General features: G+C 57.4%; 1 protein-coding gene across 1 annotated transcript; it reads right to left on the bottom strand.

Annotated features, from left to right (window-relative positions):
- Positions 1–4,050: 4,050 nt before the first annotated feature.
- Positions 4,051–20,863, bottom strand: PWP2 (PWP2 small subunit processome component). Its single transcript, XM_004696898.2, has 21 exons — positions 20,801–20,863; positions 19,086–19,198; positions 17,264–17,358; positions 16,514–16,613; positions 15,818–15,961; positions 14,740–14,875; positions 14,346–14,563; positions 13,671–13,814; positions 13,171–13,241; positions 12,473–12,609; positions 12,117–12,265; positions 11,811–11,958; positions 11,478–11,628; positions 11,106–11,286; positions 8,357–8,504; positions 7,991–8,099; positions 7,441–7,506; positions 6,625–6,843; positions 6,384–6,534; positions 6,214–6,288; positions 4,051–5,564 (listed from the first exon to the last, which is right to left on the bottom strand). The coding sequence occupies exons 1-21, from the start codon at positions 20,816–20,818 to the stop codon at positions 5,390–5,392; spliced, it is 2,748 nt and encodes a 915-aa protein (XP_004696955.1). The 5' UTR covers positions 20,819–20,863; the 3' UTR covers positions 4,051–5,389.
- Positions 20,864–23,928: the final 3,065 nt, after the last annotated feature.

Genomic DNA, 23,928 nt, shown 5'->3' with positions numbered 1-23,928 from the left:
ATTCCCTGGATTTTCAGTTCCTATCTGTACCAGTGTACATCCTCTGGTCTAGCCAGACTTGCAAGGTCGAATTGAGTCATGGTAGTGGGAGCAGGGAAGAAACATTTAGGAACTAGAGGAAAGTTGTATTTTTCATCGTTGTTACATCACACCGACTGGCTCTATACTTTTTGATAGCCAGGCACCATCAGCTTTCTTCGCCACATTTGCTTATGCACCTATTTGTCTTCAGTGATCCATTCGACACCTCGTGATCACACAGGCTGATATGTTGTTCCATGTGGGCTTTGTTGCTTCTGAGCTAGATGTCCGTTTGTTTACCTTCAAGCTTTTAAGACCCCAGACACTATATATTTTGATAGCCGGGCACCATCAGCTTTCTCCACCACATTTGCTTATTCACCCGCTTTGTCTTCAGTGGTTAACACAGGCCTTTTAAAGAAACCCGTCCGCAACAGCAGGCCAGCGTCAGTGAGCCCATGAGCCTCTCGCCCAGCTTCAACAGCGGCTCCCCGAGAACCTCCAATTCTCACTCCTCTGATAGCCCTTAAATGGGGTTTTGCACTGTGGGCCAAGTTCTCGGTTGTGGGGGCATACTCCACACACTAGCTGCTCAGCATCGTCTTGGCCTTTACAAACCAGTAGTGCTAACAGCTCCTTCTTCCCAAGTTGTGACGGCCAAGTCCGCCGTTGCCAGGGGTCCCCGGGGACACCCTCCCAATTGATCTTATGACTGGGGCCCTGGTGGCGGCCACTCTCGATCCATCTCCTTGAGGGCCTTTGTTTTCGCTTCACCCATGACGTCTTCCAGGGACTGGTCTCTCTGAACCTGTCCAAAGTGCCTACGACAAAGTCTTCTCTGCCTATAAAGCGCATTCTGACTGTACTTCTAAAATTGGTCTGCCCGTCTGTGGTACTTTCAGTATTATTTGCCAGCACCATAATTCTAATGCATTGATTCTTCTTTGGTCTTCCTTATTCTGTACCCAACCTTCACATGTATCTGAGGCCCCTGAACCCCCCATGGCTTGGGGCAGGTGCACTTTGGACCTTAGTCCGGAAAGGTAGGGTGTGGGAGGAGGGGGAAGCAAATTCCCAGGTGGCAGCATCAAAAGATGGGCGGGGTTGGTAAAAAAATCACAGATGGTTGAGAACCACTAAAAGGTAAGTTGCCATGTACAACTGGTACACCAGAAATACCACAAGGAGGGTGGTTTTAATCTTCTCACTAACTAGGAGGCTGAAAGTCTGGATTCAATATTCGGACTGTAGGGGAGCCCCATTGTCAGCTCTGGAACAAGGTCCTTGACTCTGGTGGTTTCAAACTGCTCAGTGTGACCACTACACACCACGCCACCAGGACGCCTTTCAGGTTCTGCACCTGGGTCATCTTGTGGCTTGGCATCTAACTCTGCTTCCATGGCTGGTTTATTTAATGCCTTTTTTATTTCCAGAGATTTGACTTAAAATGCACCCACAATAATCCTGTCTTTTAACATAACAAAAACAATCCACTTTCAATAAGATTACCACCTCAGGCATCAGCCTCTTCCCCCACATTCCAAGAAGCTGGTCTGGGAAGGGCTCAGACTGCAGCTGCACACCAGGAAGCCTCCTTCTTATAGGCACAAGCACCAGCAGCTCTCTTCACCTCATTTGCTTATTTCCCTGACTCAAATCCTACAAATATCTCACTGCTCCACCAATGGGTACAATTTCCCTGACCTAACTCTTAGGTCTTGGAACTGCCCAAGAGCTCGAAATGCTCCCATCCCTTCCTCTGTTCTCCCTTCCCTCCCGGGAGCTCTTTCCCTACCCTAATAAAGCCAGTCTTCACGTCCTTTGTCTCAATTCTATCTCGGTTCATTGCCTCAGCGTTGACCTCTCAGTGTTAACAAACCCAGGGACAAGGGAATAAGTGATCTAAAATCGACAAGGAGGGCATAGGAGGCCTGGTATAGGGCATGATCAAGGACAATGTAACCAAGAGGAGTTCCTGAAGCCCAAATGAAGGCTAAACATGATAGTGGGATGAGGGAAATAAAAAGAAATAGAGGAAAGAACTAGGAGGCAAAGGGCATTTACAGAAGTCTAAATACAGGCATATACAATGTAAATATATGATGATGGGAAAATAGATCTATGTGCATATATTTAGAGGTTTAGTATTAAGGTAGCAGATGGACATTTGGCCTCTATTCAAATACTCCCTCAACGCAAGAAAACTTTGTTCTATTAACCCGGCATTCCATGATGCTCACCTCCATGATGTGATCGCTGAAGACAAATGGGTACATAAGCAAATGTGAGGACGAAAGCTGATGATGCCCGGCTATCAAACGATAAAGCGTCTGGGGTCTTAAAAGGCCTGAAGATAAACAAGTGGCCATCTAGCTCAGAAGCAACAAAGTCCACATGGAAGAAGCATACCAGCCTGTGTGACCATGAGGTGTCAATGGGATCAGGTATCAAAGTCCCAGAACAAAAAAATCTTATCATTGTGAATGAGGGGGGAGTGCAGAGTAGAGACCCAAATCCCATCTGTAGACAATTCAACATCCCCTTACAAGTTTGCAGGGAGATGAGCCTGTCAGGGTGCAGTATAGCACCGATGAAACTTTGCTCTAGTTGTTCAATACTCCCCCACCATCCCAATTGACCCCAATTCTACCTCACAAATCTGGCTAGACCAGAGCTTATACACGGGTACAGATAAGAGCTGGGAACACAGGGAATCCAGGACAGATGAACCCCTCAGGGCCAATAATGAGAGTAGCCATAACAGGAGGGTCAGGGGAAGGTGGGGAAAGGGATGGATCACAATGATCTACCCATAACCCCCTCCCTGGGGGATGAACAACATAAAAATGGGTAAAGACATCAGTCAGTGTTAAGACATGAAGAAATAATTTATAAATTACTAAGGGTTCATGATGAACAGAAGGGAGAAAATGAGAAGCTGATACCAGGGCTGAAGTAGAAAAATGTTTTGAAAATGTTAACAAATGTGCTTGATACATACAGTGGATGGATGTATGGATTGTAGTAAGAGTTGTACAAGGCCCCAATAAAATGATTTTAAAGGGGGGTGGTGTGTGTGCAGCGTGAACCTTGTTGGCACAGGTTACTTTTTGGGCTACTAACTGCAAGGTCAGCAGTTCAAAACGACCAGCTGCTCCATGGGAGAAAGATGAGGCTTTCTGCTGTAGTCTTGCAAGCCTACAGCAGCACTTCTACTCTGGCCCGTAGGGTCGTAAGAGTCAGATTCAACTGGATGGCCAGCTTTGGGCATCTGGAGACAGTGGTGGTGGATCAGCTCTACACTCAAGTTCACGATCGTCACCATGCTCATTCATGCTAGGATACCCAGGGTTCCAAGGGTTCTTAAAGTGGCTCCTGGGCTTTCCGAGTTCCTCCTCTGGGTTTTGCCAGCCCCATCGCTGTGATGTAACGGCACTTCTGTCTTCTTTGGCTAAGAATGCCCATAGGTGGCAGATGCTGTCAACAGAAGTTGCTCATCTCATGGCAAAGTGGTGATATTTGGACCCTCTAGGGCCCAGCTGAGAGTCCCCCCATCCTCCAGCACTCAGCTCATCTAGCGACCGGAGACATGTCTGACTCTGCCCCCCAGCATTTTCTGAGTGTTGAGACTGGGTTATTTCAATCCACTGCACTTACTATCCTTTATTGATACTCAAGTGGTCCCCTGTGCAGTCTTAGTGGTCTTCGAAAGGGTAAGTGGGAAGTAGAAGAGATGTGAGACTCTTAGGGGTGCTACAACCAAGAGCCTGGGGTGTTTCACCATCCTTGTCCTCCGCTTCTGTACCTGCACCCTGAAGAACAATGCCATGCGGTGTCCTGGCCCCTCACGCCTTTGAGAATCAGGCGGCTTCTGCCCTTCAGATCTGGATCCTGACTGGCACCTGTGGACTGGGATGTGATTACAGGGGTGGCTGGCCAAACCACTACGGGCTCCCACGTTTTCAGTAAAAAAGAGCTACCACTTTGGCATTAACTTGTGATGGAAAGAACACTAAATTGCGACATCCCTGAGAATCAACAGAACCGTTCAATTTTTAAGAGGAAGTGGGGATGCAGTGTCAGGGTAGCTCGGTGAGGGAATGTGGGGTCCAGGGAGGTCCAGAGATGCTCAGCAACTCACTCCAAATGTTCTTGCGCACGGGCTCCCCGACCCCACCAGCAGCCAGCCAATCGGGCTTCAAGCAGGGAGGGATGCGTGCGGTCCTGGCCCCTTCTCATCCCTGGATGTGGGCAGACAGCGGCTTCACGGAAGCCCTGCTGGCCTGCCTCCCAGGGGTCCCTGGCTTCGCTCAGAATAGTGACAAGGGTCTGTGGTGGTGGGAGCCTAGGCAACTGGAAAGGCCTCAAATTCCATTTCTGGAACCTGGGTCGGCGCCCTCGCCGGCTCCTCCTGGCAAAGTGGGTGCTTTGGACCTCCCAGGACTTCCAGCTACTCCCCTGGGAGTCTGGGTTCCAACACCTCCTGTGGACCCACTGCAAAAGCGACACTGAAGTCTCTCAGCAGGCCCAGTGCAAAAAGCCGCAAGCTGCCCAGGCATGGGGCTTCATGCACAGGTCATGGCCCAATGCCAGGGGGTCCTTGCTCATCAGTAAAAGGTAGCGATGGGAGCAGCGGGCTGGGCAGGCACCGCCCATACCTGCCAAGTCCCCAGCTGCAGGCATCAGCACGAGGGATGGGCATGCTGGTCTGAGCCACTCGGAGTCCCTCCAGAGTGTACCACAGGGAGGGACCCTCTGGCAGGCCTCTCCCAGGAGTTCCCCCTCCTTCCCTGTGTTCTCGGGGCCCAAGTTACCCTCCATGTCACTTGGGCTGTGTTCATGTATGCTCCAGGCGGGGCCCTATCGAGGGGACCCTCATGGCTAGGGAGAGGGTTCACGGATGCTATGCTCCTCCATTCCAGTCACCTGTACCACCAGGCTCAGGTGTGTGTGGGGGGGGGTGTCAGGTGCTGACTGCCCTGCAACTCCTCACACCTGTGACACTCAGACGTGTTTCATTCAGCTTAGACTTAACCCACCTTTATGTCTAAAAACCCCCAATGTCTTTATCTTCAAAGCCCTATCTAAAAAAACATAAATAGCTCTCATATGCAGTCTCTCCATGAACAGGCTCCCACGGGCTTCTGAGAAGGTGCTGCTCCAACAGCAGCCTTTCATGTTCACGCAAAGCTCATCCTCTGGGTCCAGGTGCTGCCAGGGGCCCGGAGGGGCCACCCCCCCCATCCCAGCAGTTTGTGTGCTGGCTCCTTGGGAGGAGAGCTGGTTCTCTCATCCCCAGGGGGTCTCCAAGGGGCACGGCAGCCCACACCGTTGGGTCTGGGGGCCTGGTGCTGCGGGCCCAGAGCCCCTACAGCATCTCCTCTTCTTCCTCCCTGGTCCCCGCAAGCAGGTGCAGGCTGTCGTCATCGTCCTCGGAGGCGGTGGCTCCCTCCTCGCCGCCCTGTGCCTCCAGGGCTCGCTTCACGCCCCTCTGCTTGGACACGGCCAAGGCGTAGCGCAGGTTGTAGCGGTTCCAGTCACAGCTGCCAAAGACACCACAGTGCTTACTCTTGCGGGAGCCAGAGACCGCCCTGTGCCCACCACACCTCCACGGACCCTGCACACGCTAGCCCCCAAAGTGTGCAGCCGTCAGGGAGAGGCACAGCAGCCCTCACACCCTGTGTAGAGAACTGGGCACCCGCGCTGCCCCTCCAGGGCTCAGGCAGAAGAACACAGCTACAGCCTCAGCCCACTTCCATGGGGCCGGCCCAGGAGCGAGGACAGCCAGCAGGACGCTGGGGGCTGTGGGGGCCATGCAGAACAGGATGAGTGAGAGGCAGACGGCCCCTGCAGCACCGGGAACACTGCCCTGCACGCCCTGGGACACAGGGAGCAGGCACTGGGCTGAACCCCTGCGCCACGCCCCCCACACCCTCCTCTGGAAGCAAGCTCAGAGGGAGAGCAGGTGGAGCTGGGACACGGTGCCAAGCTCCCAGGTTCTGCAGGGTCCAAGCACATGGTGGCCACACCAGAGCTGCCCTGTGCCAGCAGCAGATGCTCCAAGCGGGTGGTGCTTTTCCCAACCGGGCCCAGCTGCAGCTGGTCCAGCCGAGTCCACTCAGGGGAACTATTCTCCCTAGGGACAGGCAGCAGTGAGGTCGCCCCGCCCCAGGGCCCTGCACACACACGTACAGCTTGGAGAGGTCACTGAGGTGCCGCTGGATGCTCTTCTGCAAGAACTGGACAGCCGGCAACAGCGTCCCCGCCCTGCAAGGATGACAACACAGCGCCTGACACCTGCTGCCCGCCGAGCAGGGATCCAGCCCGGCTCTGCTCCTCCTGCGGCACAGGCGGGCTCTCACCGGGACTTCAGCTTCTGACCGTGCTGCATGAGCAAGTGCTGTGTCCACAGCAGGTAGAACTCGATGTGGCGAGACACTTCGAAGGAGGTGGCAAGAAACTCCAGGACCTTCTCCACATATGCCTCCGGAAGAGAGGAGCTGACAACTTCCACTGGAGGGGAGAGAAGGCCTGCTTATTCTGCAAACGGCCCAAGCTCCAGGAGAAGACCTGGAGTAGCCGCCCGCCTTTGCCTGCACTCACCCTCGCCCGAGGGCACCGCCTCCAGCGCCTCCTGCACCAGGGCCCGCTCGTTGAGCCGGAAGGCCATCAGGATGGCCCTGGTGAAGTCCTTCTGGCGCAGGGCCGCGCGGATCCGGCTGGGCGTGACGCTGGTGTCCAGCTCGAAGGGGTCGAAGACCATGCGGGCATCCAGGGAGTAGATGAGCAGCCCCTCGGTGGTGGTGGCCGCCCAGCAGCGCCCTGGGGACAGGCAGGCAACCGGCTCTCAATATTCCTTTTCACCATTTACTCACTTTAAGAGAAAGGCACTGAATACCAGAGCAAGCTCCCCAATGCAATAGGCGCAACAGAAAGTGCGGGCCCAGTGTCCCCCCACTTAGTTCCTCACTGCAAGAGTGTGGCTGGACTTGTAGCTTGCACAGGTCTGTGTAGCCTCCCCGCTAGACAGGAATCACATGGGGCTCTGTGGCAAGGCAGGACTCGATAAGGGAGTGGAGGGGCACAGCTGTCAGAGGGCAGGTGGTGGGTGGCTCAGCCCCTGGACACCTGGCCTGACAGTCACGATGGGAGTCCGCAGGGGCAGATCACACTGCGAGCTGGGAACCCAAGTCCTTCCCGAGCTGTCTCAGAGTGCTGACTGCCCAGACACATGGCATGGATGACGAGGAGGGTTGGGCCCGGCAGGGGGAGACTTCCAAAGAGCCAGAAGGCAGACGCTGGGCAAGGCCTCACGGGCAGCCCGGCCCGGGCACAGCATCAGCACAGCACCTCTCAGGAGCTCGGACGTGTGCAGATACTGCCACGGCCCGTCCCTCCCCTCCTACTACGGGGGCTCACCTGTGGGGGAGAAGCGGAGTGAGGTCACTCGGATCTCCGGTTTAAAGTGCCGAGAGCTCATGTCACCTGGGGAAGAACCAAGGACAGGGTGGGCACCACAGTCCACAGCCCGCACCCAAGGGGGCCACGCGGAAAGACGTCTACCCCGGCACCACCACAGGCAGGGTGCCGCCCGAGTGTAGGGCCAGGGCTTCAGGCCTGTCACGCTGCTCCTGCTGTGGGAGACATTCAAACCCCACAGGAGGTAAGCAGAAACGCTGCCCCAGGGGCCATGTCACTAATGTGCATGTGTGTCTCGTCTCAGGGACTCTGCCTGGCCTGACATCCTGGCCAATGTCCATGCACCACAGGCCCCGTAGCACACCTCCTGCTCTCCACCCATGCGATGCCCCAGCACTGTTCAGGTCCCCGGGGAGCTTCTCAGGCCCAAGGAGGGGGTGACAGCGCCTCAACTCCGTAAACCTGAAGTATTCACCACGAGCTGGACCCTGGTGACCCAGGAGAGGCCAGTCCCCTGCGGCCCACCCCCACCAGGGAGAATCCCGCTCACCTTTCTTTACACCTGGCAAGGGGATGGCAACCCCATCCTCCTCCCCAGCATCCTGATCAATCAGTGCCAGGTTACCAAACTCCGTCATCTTCCTCCGGTTCAAGAACTCCTGCAAGAGCCAAAGTCACACACACCTCGCCTCTGCCGTGTGGGGTCAGGGACCCTGCAGCCTCACTCCACCACCCGCCCCTCCACGTGCCCTCAACACGAACCACACTCCTTTAAGGGCGTCCCAGGCCACCTTCCCTCGGGCCCTGGCCTGGAGCAGTGATCTGGCCCGTCCACATGACAGACCCCAGCTACCCCTGGCTCGGGCACAGCCGCCGGCCACGGGGTGCACTCTGCTCTGTGGCCCTGCTGACGCACCTCCATGGCGTCCAGAGAGAGGTTGCAGGAGATCTCAAACTTCTTCACGAGGATCTGCTCTCGGACGTGATAGATGCAGACGAACTTGGACAGGCCTCCTGCCAGGATGCTCTGGCCGTCCGCGGAGTAGCACAGGGTGGTGAAGGACCTGCAAGGCCGCAGGTGGGTCACCGCCCAGCCATGCCGACAGGTGCTCCAGCACACGCGCACACACAGCCCCAACCAGACTCTGCACGCTCACTGCACGCTTCTCCCCGGACAAGTAGTTCAGCCGCCAGCACCGGCACCGTCCACAGGAGCTGTGCTGCACGGGATGTGCTTGGCCGAGGCAGTGGTTTTCCCAGGAAAGGCCCAGTGCCCCACCAAGGTCAGATGGAAGGTGCAGGCTGGCCTCCAGCGCTCAGAGCGGTCCCCTTGGTGGCATGCACTTGGTAGGGCAGAAACCAGAATCTGGGCGCTCACCGCCCCACACAGGACGGACACAGAGCCAGGGCACCAAACCCACTGCCATCGAGTGGATGCCGACTCCCAGGGGCCCCACGGGACTGGGCAGGACTGCCTGTGGAGTTTCCGAGACTGTAACGCTTTACAGGAGTAGAAAACCTACTTTCCTTCTGAGGAGCGGCTGGGGGTTTCAAACTGCTGACCTTGCAGTCTGTAGCCCAGCACACAACCACCAGCAGCTAGAGAGGAGAGAAGAAGTAGGCTTGATCTGACCAATCTAACAATGCTTCTTCTTCGGTGGGACACCCTTGGGGCAGTGAGAACACGGGCAGGAGTGAGGCGCAGACACGTGTGCACATGTGCAGGACGTATGTCTGACCAGGGATGGGGAGCCAGCAGACAGACCTCGGCAAGCCAGAATGAACCCGCCTTGCCTGGATGAAGACCCTTCCTAGTAGAGATGGGACTGGCTCATAACTTACCAAAACCACCCCCAGCTCCCGCCTCACCACCCCCTCCAGGACGGCCACAATACGGCAGGCAGACAGCAGCAAGTGCTGGCCTGGCTGTGGAGACACCACACTGGGGGGATGTGAACCATCGCAGCCCTGGAAACAACGGGGGCGGTGCCTTACACAGCTAACACCGAGAATTACCACATGACCCAGCAACGCCACTCCTCAGAACCTGCTGACAACACCCCCCCACCCCACCCCCACCCAGGACTGAATGCAAGGACATAAACCCCCGACGGAGCTCAGAGCCGACTGGAGACAAGAGAAGCAGCACAGATGAAGGGGTCTGGGAGGTGCCAAAGCTCCCAGACTTTCCTGAACCCGCGTGGCGGGCTGGGACCTGGGTGCCCAGTATCACACCAGCCCGCATGGGCAGCCAACCTCAGCTGGAAAAACCGTGGTGACAGAAATCACAGAACCCAAGTCTGGAGAAGCTTCCTCTGCGCTTTGGCTCAAGCATGCCCAGGACCCAGTGAACACAGTGCTCTAGTGGCATGCTGCCCCGCCCGTCACTGAGCATGCGAGGGGCGTGGCAGCACCCGCATCCTGCCCCGAGTCAGAGGGATGAAGTGGCTGTCACACAGAGCATGCTGGCCCGGAGTAGGCCAAATGATGCCCCAGCTCAGCAGGGTGTGGGTGCTGCGTTCCAGGCTGACAGCCCTGGGGCTGTCCCTGGATTTTCAGAGGACAAAGGCATTTCATCAAAGGAGCTCAGCTGACACTGACAGACAGGGCTGTACAGATCGCCTGTGACGGACTGTCTAGAGCGCTACTTGAGATTGCAAAATGTGGACCCTTGGCCAGGGGATTGGTCAGTTCTGCCATCCTGCTAGGTTCAAAATGAACCGTCTCGGAAGCTACAAGAGGGGATCCATCACCAGGAATGAAGAGCCAGGAGTGGCACACATCCTCTGGACCCTGAGAACCCTGCACGCTGAACCTCCTGGATCTGAGGACAGGGAGCCGTGACCCAGAGGGTGACAGGGAGAAGCAGCAGCGGCAACACCAAAGAGCCAAGAGCCAGTGCACCAGCCGGAGCAGTGAGCTCCCCAGCCCACGGAGCGAGTAAAGCAAGCGTCTTCGGGTGGGAGGCTTGCTTGAAGAGCAGCTCTGCTGAGCCCGAGCTTACTTCCTGCAGGCGGGACTTTGGGGTACTCAGCAGCAGTGCAAAAAGCGCTTGTAATGCTGCCTGAGCAATAATGCTGCCTGAGCAGGCCAGAGGACAAGGGGCCATGTGGCCGAGAGGCCCGGGACCAAACAGAGGGTCCTGTGGGCACAGCTGAGAAGGGAGAAACCAAAACCGGCCTGAGCACATGTGATTCTGAACTGTAACCTCTGACTTCCAGGAGCAAAGTGCTCCTCCCTGGGAAGAAGCACCTCACCCAGGTGCTGGGGCAGGGGCGGCCGGCCAGAACTGACACAGGAAGCAAGCAGGTGGGGGCACGTCTGAGCCCTGCCGCTCAGGCATGTGTCTGGGCTGACCTGGAGCTGGATTCTCCTTCTCCTGATGACCCCAGAGGTCAGACTCTGCTAGACATCGTTTTTTCCCTGTTTGGTAAGAACTTGCACGACTAGTTTTGCTCAAAAGCCTTTGTAAGTTCAAACCCTCTCGTGCTGGGTTTCCGTGCCTCAAATTTACCTCGGAGTGGCTCGGCCCCTCGTTTGGGCCCTTACCCCAGGCCCCATCTCAGGAACGAGTGAGGCCAGAAAGGACAGGCGTTCTGAGAGTCTGCCGCTGGGGTCTCAGGCCTGAGGGGTCCTGGGAGAAACCCCACCTTGGCAACACTCACTTGCCCTTAGCCGAGTGCTTGGCAGTGATCTTGTCCAGCTCCTTCCTGCCCGATCGGAGGTCGTGCCGGCCTTCGACGGAGCCCGTCTGCACCGCGCTCTCGGGGTCCCAGAAGACGATCTGCGAGTTCAGTGTGGCCACAGCCAGCTCCGCGCCATCAGGGCGGAAAGCCACGGCCAGTGCTAGAGAGAGATGGAGCTCAGGAGCTGAGCTCAGGGCCCAGCGTGGGGCCTGCCAAGCCTGCACCCAGGGCCAGGTTAAGGAACACTGGTTTGACCTGCCCACAAGCTCCGACTCCTAGTTGGCGGTCACCACCCACATCCCCACCCAACACCCCTAACCTTTGGTCTCAGGACCAGCGCACAGCACTCACCGTCAGAGCTCAGAGTCAGGGTCTCCTTGGTCCGCCAGCTGTCAAACATGTCCCACAGGCGGACCGTCTTGTCCCAGGAGGCGCTGGCCAGCACGGACTTGGCTGGGTTGAAGCTCAGACCGCTGATGGGCCCCTCGTGGCCCGACAGAACCTGCGGAGACCAGGCCAGGGCACTCAGGGGAGCTGCCCAGCATCCCTGGGCTGCCCCAGAGCACTGCCACTTGCACACAGCACTAGCCGGGGATGCCTGGCCTCTGGGTGCGGGCGAGCTGAGCTGTTCTGGTGAGAGGGCTCAGTGGGCACCTGTCTGTCCCGGGCAGTGCCCCCACTCACGTCCAGGAGCCTGCCGGTCTGCATGGACCAGATGAAGACCTCGAAGGAGTCCTGGGCGCCGGCGGCCACGATCTCCCCGCTGGAGTCCACAGCCACGCAGGAGAACTGCGTGGGGCGAGGGGACGTGAAGGTGCGGAAGTTGCGGTACCTGCGGGGAGAGGGACGGCAGGTTCAGCTCACGGCAGGCATCACGGACGGCCCTCAAACGCACGGCCTGCACAGAGGGTGGGGGAGGGAGGGCACCTGTGCTGCCCCACGCCCCAGGAGGTGGCTTGACACACGCCGCCTCTGGAGTGAAGCTGTCACCTGTGAAGGTCGAAGGCGCGCACAGTCCCATCCATGGACGAGGTGACAATGACGTAGCCGGTGGCTGTGAAGGTCACGTCAGTGACCCCGCTCGAGTGCTCCGTGAAGGTGATGAAGCAGAAGCCACTGAGCGTGTTCCACACCTTCACCTGGGGCGGGGGGAGGGGAGGGGGAGGCACAAGGGGTGTGTGAAGCCCCCAGGTCCCACTCTGTGCTGCTGGGTCCCGGGCCCCCAGCCAGGCCCTCCTCACACTGACTGACCGTGAGTCATGGCCCAGGCCCCGGCCCCAACAGACTCTCCCCATGCTGACCGGGCCCACCACGGGCCGCATACGTCATGGGGTCGTGAGGGTTACCTTGCCGTCGTCCCCGCCGGTGGCAACATACTGCCCATCGGGAGAGTAGGCCAGCGTCACCATGCTGTTGAAGTGGCCCTGCTGCTTGAGCACGTAAGACTCACTCTGCCACTCCCACACCAGCAGCTGGCCCAGGCCTGCGGGCACACGGGGCATGGGCACAGGTTGATGGCAACCTTCCCAACGGTGTTGACCCAGCAAGCTCCCACCCAAAGCAATGCCTGAAGGGGGTGGGGAAAGGGCTGGGGAAGTCAGCGAGGGGCGTTGCCTGTGGACAGGACTGCACGTCTGGGGCAGGGCATGGCCAGTTGCCTAGTCAGTAGGGGCCATGGTGCTTGCAGAGCTGCTGCCCCAGGTCCAGCCAGCCACACAGGACCCTGCGGCAGAGGCACCCACACCTGGCCACCGGCAGACCTGCTGGGGGCAAGGCCAAGCCCAAGACCAGAGCTCATGAGAGATTTCGGGGTGCTTCAAGACCTCACTTCCCATGGCAGCCATGGACTGGCCCACTCAGGGAACATCAAACACGTGAGACTGAGTGGAAGCAGCCCACACCCACCCTACAGGTCACCACTCCCCCCATGGCCCTCCACTCCCAGCCACGGAGCAGGACCCACAGAGCTCCAACCTCAGCCTGGAGGGCCCAGGGGTGCGCTATGGGCATGGCGGGGGGGCCGGTGTCCTGACCCCCAACAAACCTGAGCATCCGAAGGCGACCCAGTCCCCAGAGCTGTTGATGGCAACAGATGAGACCCTCTGGTCGGAAATGCTGGGGAAGGGGTGGGGTGGAGACAGGGTGAGCCTGGAAGTGTCCACAGTCTGACACCTGGAGCCAGTGCAACCCCGCGCACACACGTTAGACTAAGACACCGTCAGACTAGCAGACCCAGGGCACAGCCTTGCTCTGAGCCCCGGGAGTGCGCGACTCCACAAGGCCCGAGCGCCAAGTCCTTGACCCCAAGATGAACAGAAGAAACATAAAGCACCACACTCATTGGGGCCGAAGTGCAGTGAGCGTGCGAGGGAGGCGGCCTCAAGGCTCGGCCCGTGCCGCCTCCACCAGAGCTAGCTGAGCCCCGAGCCACCCTGGCTCTACCGGCCCCTTGGCCACAGGCAGCACTGCACCCACCTCACAGGGCTTTGCGGGCTTTTCCTGGGGGCACAGCCACCCGACCACAGCGGTTCCGGAGCAGCTCACCTCAGGGAGTGGATGAGGTTAAACTCGGGGAGTTCGTGCAGATGGAAGGTTCCCGAGGCAAAGCCAGTGACCAAGAGGTGGGTCTTCTTGTGATAGGCTGCGGCCGTGAGGTTGTTAAAATCCCCTTCTTTGTTGAGAAAGTACCTGGGTGAAGGCAATGAGGAAGAGTGGCCCAGGGGCCAGCAGGTGGCTCGCCTGCCCGCCCCGTCCCCAGGTTGTCAGGACCCGGACAGAAACTGTCTGTCACTGCCCTGGTGTCTCCTCCCCTCTGAATGACCTGCTCACCTCACTGGTCAAGTCCCTTAGGTCCGCTCTGCCCGGCCCCAGGGGAGTCCCTAGCTGGTACCCAGGTACCCCTCGACAGAGTGTCAGTGCAGGGCAGGCTCCCACGACAGATGCAACAGGTGTGGCAAGCCAGGAACAGGCAGCCAGGACAGGAGCTCGTCCCAACCACCTAACTTCACCCTCCTGCCTGTCCTCGGCTCGGAAGCCCCAGACCGCCAACCACAGGCAGGGGCCACGTCCCGCCCTCCCCGCCACCCTGACTGCCCTGCACGAGACAGCTGCTGTGGCTGTGCGCTGTCAGAGCTGTGCCCTGTCTACAGGGGACGACGTTGTAGGCAGGTCCTCTTGTCCCACATCCGCCCCGTCGGGGCACCGGAGGGACGGACGCACTTGGCCAGCCGTGTGTACTTCACTTTTCCTTTCCGCTCTTCTTCTGACGGGGTGGCCGTCCCTTGCACTGTGGTCTCTTTCTCCCCATCCTCCTCCTCCTCCTCATCCCGCTGCAGCAGGTCTGCCCTCCAGCCTCGGGGGGCCATCAGCCGCAGGCCCTCCGGGGGCGTGTCACACTGCCACATGCACAGGGCTCCGTCCTGGCTCAGTGTGTACAGCTGCCAGGGGAGGCACGGGTGAGTTCCCGGCCCAGGTCTGCGACCCAGCGCCGGTCCTGCCACACACCCCCCTCCCTGCAGCATTCCCGAGGCCACATGGGGGCCACCACCTCCTCCCAGGTCTTCCAGAGCCCGGCTTCACCCCAGAGGGAAGTGCTGGAACCACAAGGACCTACGTCCAGGCTGGAGGACTCGAAGAAGCAGGCCACGATGGCGTCCTTGTGTCCCCCCAGCGCGTAGTAGATGAGGTTGTCCCAGCGCTCGGCCCCGAACACCCAGGTGGACATGTCCTTGCTCCCGACTGCAAAGCACCTGGAAATGAGGGGGCAGCAGCGCAGCCTCAGCAGGCTCTCGGCGGCATGTGGTAGGCAAGGCTACCTGAGGCAGCGGCTCAGAAACGGCTCCGCGGCCGTCACAGGTGAGAGATCCACCTGCCCGGTGTGATTCCTAGGTGGCAGGTACTACAGTGCACAGAGGCCGGTTCAACGGGACCGGGTCCTGGGCCTCACGCTAGGTGGCAACGCACACACAGTGATCAGTGGGCTGAGGGCCACACGCCAGGCCGGTCCAGGGCTATGGGAAGAACCTGGTCCCAGCCAATCAGTGCAGACTGATTTTCACCTGGAGAAGGCCAATGCTGGGAACTCAGGGCCTCTCGATGCCCAAGGTAAGAGGCTGTAACTCACCGGGGTGAAGAGGCCTGGAGGGGTGGCCAAGTGGCTAGCCAGCAGTGCTGCCTAGCACAGGGTGAACACAGGGAGCCACTGTGTGCTCTGGACTGGAAACAAGGGGCTCCAGCCTCACACGGGGCCAGGACCCAGCAGGGTGCCAAGGCCTCCGCTGGATGCTGAGCAAGAGCATTGAGCCGTGGTTGCCTACAGCCCTGAGTACAACACAGAGCCAGCTCCTCGCCCAGAGAACACGTGCAGCTGCCCAGGGGCTCCACCCACACAAGTGAGCTTTTGGGGGACAATTCACCCTTCTCCCTGCTGATACAAACAGGTCAGGGAGTGCCCGGCAGACTCTGACACTGTAACGTATGGGAATCTCTCCCCCAGATGGAGACTGCTCTCATTTCCATGACGACTGTCTGGGGACCGGGCAGAGCCCAGGGCCAACAGCCACCCTCCTCCACCTTCCCCATGGCATGGGCTGCATGCAGGCCGGATGAGCCTCACAAGGTAACATGCCACACTGACACTTCTGGGTACCACGTCCAGCCCTGGCTCTCGCCGCGGCCCCCACCAGCCCCACCTGGAGTCGTCTGTCCAGTCAATGCACGTGGTCTCGTCATAAGGCCCGAAGTACGTCTTGTCCAGGACAAACGCGTTGAATTCCCGCTTCTTCCCAGGGGCGTGGTACATCTGGGCAAGGTTGCCCTTAGTGACGACGAACTTCCTGAAAGGACGGGCAGACACACTCAGGACTCAGGAGCCCCGCAGCCGGAGACCCTGGGACATCGCTGAGCCGGACAGCTCTCTGCTGCCCTGGGGCTGACCCCTGGGGCCCTCAAACCGAGCCACCTCCCCTGCCAATCGGAGGTGAGATGGAGGCCAGGGCACCAGCAGAAAAGGACAGAGCAGCCAGGCGGCCCTGTCGGACATCTCACAGTTGGTTGCTGAGGACCTCCCAAGAGAAGGGCTCTGCCTCCCCAAAAGCTGACCCCCCCCCCTTCCCTGTGGTCACCCTGCTCTGCATGCCTCTGCGTAATACACTGCAGCCCCGCGGGGGGCGGGGGGCAGTGTTCCCCAAGTCTACGAGTCAACCACATCCACACGAACCACCCAAAAGCGGCAGTGCCCGGCCACTGAGGCCACGGACTCCAGCCTCGCCTCTGGGGCAGGGACACTCCAAAGCCTGGGGTGGGGGCATGGCCTGGGAGGGAGGGAAGAAGGGAGGGAGGACCAGACAGCACCCAAGGGCAGCCAACGGGCCGGCTGAGCCCCTCACCTGCCATCCGGGGAGAAGGACACGCTGTGCACGGAGCCTTTGAAGTGGAAGTGGTGGAGCGCAGTTCTGCAGACCAGGCTGACCAGCAGGGCGTTGCCGCCTGCAGGAGGGGGCATGGCAGTCATGCTGCTGCAGGCTCACAGAGCCCGCCCCCACCACATACAGACGGCAGAATCGAGAACTCGGCCTGCACGGGGCACCCCAGCTCTTCCCCCACGTCTTTCAGGAGCCCCATGCCAGGCTAGGGTCCACAAAGGGCTCTCCTGCCTAGGGGCAGGAACCCTACAGCACCTAGGGGCCAAGGTCTGCACCTGTGGGGCCTACATCACCCACACGGACCCTGTCAGACGAGCATGAGGCTCAGAGGGTGGGACCGCTGAAGGGCACAAAGGCGGAGCAGGTAAAGCCAGGCCAGGCAATGCCACAGGGGGCCACTCTGTGCCCCTGGCTCTTCTTTCTACAGAGCTGTGGGGCCCACAGATGTCCTCAGCCCTCCACACAGGGACACTGGGCCCAGCCGATAGAGACACCTTCCACTGTCACCACACAGGGACATGGGTCCCCTGACAGAGAAGTTCTCGGCCCCCGTCTTCACCAGGACTCAGAGCCCACAGTAAAAGATGCCCTCGCCCCTTGTGTAAGCACTACCAGGGCTCTACGATGCCCCAGTGAGGGTGGGGAGCTGCTCCTGGTGCCCCTTGTGCTGCTATCTGCCTCCCCCGCATGCCACGCTCCAGCCGGAGCCTTTACCTTCATCCACGAGGATGGCCAGGCGGCCGTCTGGAGAAAGCCCCACACAGCTGATGTTATAGCGTGTGGCCAGGGGCAGGGTGTCTGACTTATTGCTGGAAAGCAAGCCACAAGGAGGTGAATGGAGCCCCTGCCCACACCACAGCCCTTCCCATGCCCCCAGACCAGGCTCTCCGTGTCCACTGAAACAAAGGGCAAGGGAAGCTGCAAAACACCACAAAGCCCTTTCACGTGGCGCCTGCACCCAGATCACCTCCAGGACTGGGTCTCAAAGGACTCCGCGTCCGGCTAATGTCAGGGACCTGGGGGCAGGCCCCAAGCCCAAGGCCCAACTACGACGACACACGGACAGGAGGAAGTGTACCAATGTGGGCACAGAAACGATGCCATACAGTCTATCACCAATATCAGAACTCGATTCTGATTTTGTACTCGGATCATCTCATTTTCCAAATTTTACTTTGCGACTCCTATGCTGGGCATTAGACATGGTAAGCGTAGCAGCCCCCGGCCCCGGAGCGCTCCTTGCTCACACGCGTTAGGAAGCGGCCCCCCCAGGTAAGGACTGCCACAGCCTCACTTTACAGAAAGGGCATCGAGGCCCCCAGCCACAGCTGGAACACCACCGAGGGCGGCCTCTGGGCAGCCCAGGCCTCCTGGCACACGGGCAGAAGTAGCAGGCGGGAGCCCTCCCCTGGGGAAGAAAGGAACGTGGCAGCACACTCCAAGGAAGCCAAGCCAGGCCTCCACAAACGAAAGCTGAGTCCGGCTGCACCTCCCTGGGTCACCTGCCTCGCTCGAAGGGAGGGGGCCCAGTGACAAGACTGCCAGCAGGTCAACAGCCCAGGCGCTCTCCAACAGGGCGAAGGCTCGACTTCACTGTGCTGCCAACGTGACACGCACAGGGGGCCTACTAGCGAGGAAGAGCCCAGTTGGAGCACACACCCTGATATGACCCCTTCCTTCTGCAGCCCCAACTCTGGGCGGCATGCCCGACCCTCCTCCAGTGATGTCAAGTGTGAGCCCCAACTCAATGACACCCAACAAGGGCAGTGTCTACGACCTAGGTACCCACTGCAATCCCCCTGCGACCCAATGGCACGATGTGCCTCCCAACCCCCTTCCCAGGGCCGCCCTTCAACTCCGGAAAGCCGGTGCCCAACAGTTAACACTAGGTTTACGGGCATTTCTCACAGAACCATCTCTATGGACATGCGTCAAGCTGACAGGTGAACAACACCACATGATTAGTTACTACTGATTTATCAATGAAGCCACGTGGTATTACATATAAGCTTACAGTATGTAACACTGTACCGCGTTTCAGATATTGAGTTCAACATACCTTCGGGGTCGCTCAATATGACGACCTTCACTGCTGTTCACCTTTAACATCTGATGCTTACTTTCTCAGGACCTTTTGACTCGGTTTATATTTGTCAATGAAGTAATGCTTTCATAAATGAAGCCGATTTACTGGGATCGATACTCAATGTATGCTCGTGTCAAACAAACACGTCTCCATAGAGATAGGTAAACCACACAGAGAATTTCAAGATCAGAAGGTTTCGAGGAAGATGAATTTGGAAATACATCTGTCTCGTTACATGGACACACAGTAGGAGGTATACGTAAATAGTTTCTGTAATTTTTGCTGAGGAAATCAAACAGGGTCAAAATGGCAAGCTCCGTCCAGCTGGTGCTGACGAGCAGGCACCTTGTACAAAGCAAGGGGACGCAGGCAGCCGTGAGACATCTTCCCCCGGCTTGCCTGGAAACTCTAATCAGCAATAGTGCTTCGACTATCATTTCTCGTACTTACTTTTTAAGGTCAAACACAGTGACTCTGTTTCCCACAGGGCTGATGACTGAATTTCCATCGCACGTGAAATTTAAGTTTCCTCGGCGATATACGGTACCCAGCAAATTTGAGAACTAGGAAACAAAGTGAAGAAAGCGGTTCTTACACATAGAAGAGACCAGGCATCTGTTCACAGGAAAAGGTAAAAAAGGGTGTTTGGTGGAAGAGCGCCTACGGGGCACCAGGCTCTGTCAACTATTCTCATGGCCCCTCAGCCACCCCAATGATCTCCTCAGTACCCAGATGGCCGGAACCCCAATCAAAGGGGAAGGGAACAGCCCAGAACCTGACTGAGAAGGGCAGACAGAGGCGTGAGCATCAGGGAGCCTTCAATGATGTAGCAGCACTGTACTGGGGTGTGGGCACAGGGCCCACATGACATGTCAGTGGGAGAAAAGTTGCAACAGAAAAGCAGCAAGCACTCGGAGTGCATCCTGAGTTCAAGGCACCCAAATTCTGAGTGTGCCACACCCACTCATTCCTGCATCCATCAAACATGAGACTCGGTCCCTACAGAGGGTACAAGGTGCCACAGAGACCGCAGGCCCACCCAGCAGAATGTGCACCAGCGGCCCTTGGCTGGCACCCAGAGAAGGCCCCAGAAGAGGGCCAGCAGAGCAAGAGCTCAGGTGACAGCTACGCGCTGCTCCAGGCTCTGCAGCTCTAGCCCAGGTGGGAGGACTTCAGGGTGTGATGTGACCAGGCTCATATTCTTGGGGGCCATTCTAAGGATGGAAGGGACCAAGAGGGAAGCCGGGAGGGTGGGCAAGAAGCTCTTATATTATCCTAGGGGAAAGAGATGAAACGTCTCAAGAGGCTGAGTGATGTGGGAAAGAGACGATAAGATGGAACCCCATCTAGAGAGGTGCTAGATGAGGGGTCACCCTCCCCACCTGCCCACGAACTGGGACAGAGGGCCAGTTGATGAACATCATCTGGGGCTGGGCACCAAAGCCCAAGTCTGGCAGCAGGGCTGAAGGCCAGCCCTGGGGGTCTGTCTCCACGACATCCCAGAGGCAAAGCTCAACGTGAGGCCAGAGGAGGCAGGAGCCAGCGCAAACCTGGGCCACTACCTGAGTGATGGGGGCCAAGGGTGGAGAAGTCAATGGAGAAGGCAGAGATGCGGGCCTGAAGGGTGGGCTCCGTTACCCCTCTCCTCTTCCCTTGCTTGGCTTGCCTGTCTGCACTCCTTCTCGCTCCTCTGGGGTTCCCATGCTCAAATCCACAGTCGGGTCGAGCTTGTCCTTAGTCTACGTGCCGCCCCGCGATGACCCGACCGAACAAGCAGGCGGACGCCACCAGGTCGCGGCGCTTGCGCTTCGCCTCCGGCGGCCGCTCCCGGCCGGCCTCCCTCCCTCCCGCTGCAGTTCCCGCTCAGCACGGGCCGTACTGTCCGACTCCGGCACGATCCCTCCCCTCTCCCGGCAGGCGCGGCTTCCCTTAGAAAACCTAAAGATCCCCCTTCGTCACCTCGGACCACCCAAAGAAGACAGGGAGGAGCACTGGACTCCACCCCCGCCGCGCTCGGTCTGTCCCCGGCCCCACCGACCCCCCGCGCTGCACAACCCGGACCGTGCGCTTTGCTGCCGCATTTGGGGGCCGGCGGCCCGGGCGTGGGGGCCAACGCGCCGCGCGACACCCCCAAACGTCTCCGGCCGCGTCCCCAGCGCGCTTACCCGATAAGCGAACTTCATTGCTGCAGCTGCACGTGTGTTTCCCCAATCCACCCGAGCACACTTCCGGGAGGCAGTGCGGGGGCGCAGGCAGCCGCGCTACAGCGCCCTCTGTGGCCGGAGGACCGCACGCCACCGCTCCGGGCCCGAGGCGGAGCTCCGCCTCTCCAAGCTGCCGGGGGCGGGGCCAAGCCTGAGCCCGAGGCCCCGCCCACCCCAAGGTGGCTCCCACCCAAGGCTTCACTTCCACCCGTGTTCCGCCCCAGCTTGAGCCCTAGGCAAAGCCGAGCCCGGGAACCCCGCGGTCCCCGAGTGGTAAGGCAGTTTATGCGCTTCCCGACAAAGGGGTTACAGCGGAAACGTCCTGCAATCTCACGCTTAGGATTTAGTGCGTGAAGCACTGGGCTGCTAACCCCAGGACCGCAGCGGTCCAAAGCCCCAGCCTCCCAGGGAGGAAGACAAGAAGGTATGTAGGTAGATCTGCTCACTAACGAACCCGTTTCAGAAACCGACTGCTGTTCCCTTGGAGCGGTTCTACGCCGTCCTATAAATTAGGCCGTTAATAGGATCCACTCAGCGCATCCACTACAGAAAACAGGTGATCTGCTCCCCAAAAGTTGTTAGATGCCGCCAGTTTTGACTTGTAGACCTTATGACAACAGATGGGAACGCTGCTCAGTGCTGTATTAAAAATAACCCAAACTCAGAGCCATCGAGTCAATGCGGCGACGCTTGGTGACTGTACAGGACAAAGTACAACCGCCCCCTGAGAGTTGAAGAGACTGTTCCTCCCTACTGGAGTAACAAACCGTCTTTGTCCTGCAGAACAGCTGGGGCGTCCAACGACTCACCTTGCAGTTAGCAGCCCATGTCAGGGCCTTTCTCCTTTTTTACTGAGATTTTTTACCTTGCATGATGTCCTTCTCTGGGGACATAGCCCTCCTGGTTTTATGTCCAAAGTCGGTAAGACAGTCTTGCCATCCTCGGTTCGAAGGGTCATCCGCAACATAGAGGTGTGTTTCTGGCAGCCCATTACACGAGTATTCAGTAATTCAAGGGCACCTTCTGTATTCCTTGTCCAGCTTTCGTATGCCTATTAGGTGATTGAAAGCAATTTAGCTTGGGATCAGGTGCACCCTGCTCCCCAGTGACACCCACCCTTGCTTTCATGTAGGACATCGGCAGCAAACTGGCCCACAACAGTACACCATTTGCTACCTTGACTGCTGCTTCCATGTGGATCCACGTAAAATGAAGTCCTCAACATAGTCAATCTTTGCTCCATTTATCACGGTGTTCTTGGTCCAGCTGTGAGGATTTCTGTTTAATATTCATATGTAATCCATATTGAAGGCTTTAGTCTTCCATCTTCATCAGTAAGTACTTCAAGTCCTCACTCAGCAAGCCCAAGATGTGTCGTCTGCATTTCTCAGGTAGTTGATGCGCCTTCCTCCAATTCCGACTTTATTGTTTTTCCTATGTCCCCTTCTAGGCTCAGCACACAGACCAAGTGTGGGGAAAGTAGGGAAAGGAAACGGCCTTGATATACCTTCCCTGGTTTTATCCAGTGATTGCCCCGGATCCATGTTCAGGGTCTGCATGTGCACAATTAAGTCATCTTGAATTCCCATTGTTTCCCATAATTTGTCAAGATCTACACAGTTGAATGGCTTTCCATAATTAATAAAAATAAGCACCATTCTGGGGTTTTCTGCTTTTCAGTCAAGGTCATTTGCTATTACCAATCAGATCCCTTGTTCCCTGTATGTTTCTGAGCCAAGCTTGAATTTCTGGTAGATCCCTGTGACATACTGCTGTAGTACTGTACTACAGAAACTATTTTTGTCAACTATCATCAGCAAAATTTTACTTGCGTGTGATATATTGTTCTAATTTCTGTATTGTTGGATCACCTTTCTGTAAAAATGAATACAAATAGGGATTTCTTCATCAGCTGGTCCAAGTAAATGTCTTCCAAATTCATTAGCAGACTAGTGCTTCCAGTGCTGCATCCAGTTTTGGAAATATTTCGATTGGTACTGTCAACCCCTGGAACCGTGGTTTTCTGTCATACCTTCAGTATAGCTTGGACTTCCTCCTCTAATACCATTGGTTCCTGATGATATGCCACCTCTTAAGATGGGTGAATGTGGACCAATTCTCTTTGGTACGTGTCTCTGTGTATTCCCGTCATCTTCTGTGTCCCCTACATATTTCAATAGGGAGCTCTGGTGAGGTAGTGGGTACTCGCTAACCACAATGTCAGCGGTTCAAAATCACAGAAGAGAGAAGAGCCTGTCTACTACTGCAAAGATGTAAAAGTCTCGGAGACCCAAAGGAGCAGTTCTACTCTGTACTTTAGGGTCACTAGGAGTCAGAATCGACCTAATGAGAGGGGTGACATTATTCAATATTTTGTCCATGGAATCCTCCAAGGCAACTTTGAGGCTTGAATTTTTTTCTTCCCTACGCTCAACCTATGAGTTGAAATCAACTCCACCGTACCTAACGACCACAGTCCCTCGTGCTGTTAACTGAAAGGTTGGAAGGTGGAAAGTCAGGAGCAAGAGAGAATTAGAGAAAGAAAATAAGAAAGCCCTCTGATTATATCCAGATACTTCAGGAGAAACATCTGGCACTCTATTTCCAAAAGATCAGCCACTAAAACTTGTAGAGCCAAGTTCTAGTCTGACACACATCGGGTCTGCAACTAACTACAACCAACCCCAAAACCAAACCTCTTGCCTGCAAGTTGATTCCAACTCATGACGGCCCTACGATCCGGAGTGGAGCTACCCCACAGGCTTTGCAAGGCTAAAGCTCTCAGAAAGCAGAGTGCCGCCTCTCCCACCTACACCACAGCTGACTGGTTGGACCCACTAGCCAGGTGAGCAATTGCGTTCTAACCACTGCTCCCCCGGGACTCGCATCGTAATGAAAAGGGCACCTTATGAAACCAAGTGAAGAGCACGGCCCTCCCTCCCGAGCAACGACTGAAAGCGTATGCCCGTAAGCCACCGAGCGCCACCCCAAGTGGCCCAGCGCCGTCTTACGGAAGGTCAGTTGGCAAATCCAGCTCCCAAACTAATAGCTCTGAAAACTGCAATGTCTCCTCTGTTCTTGTGTGAGCT

Source organism: Echinops telfairi, unplaced genomic scaffold (assembly GCF_000313985.2).
Source record: "Echinops telfairi isolate 266 unplaced genomic scaffold, ASM31398v2 ScPeMD7_7469;HRSCAF=8507_0, whole genome shotgun sequence".
Lineage (NCBI taxonomy): Eukaryota > Metazoa > Chordata > Mammalia > Afrosoricida > Tenrecidae > Echinops > Echinops telfairi.
Note: the sequence above shows the minus strand (reverse complement) of the source record. Positions and strands in the feature narration are given on the sequence as shown.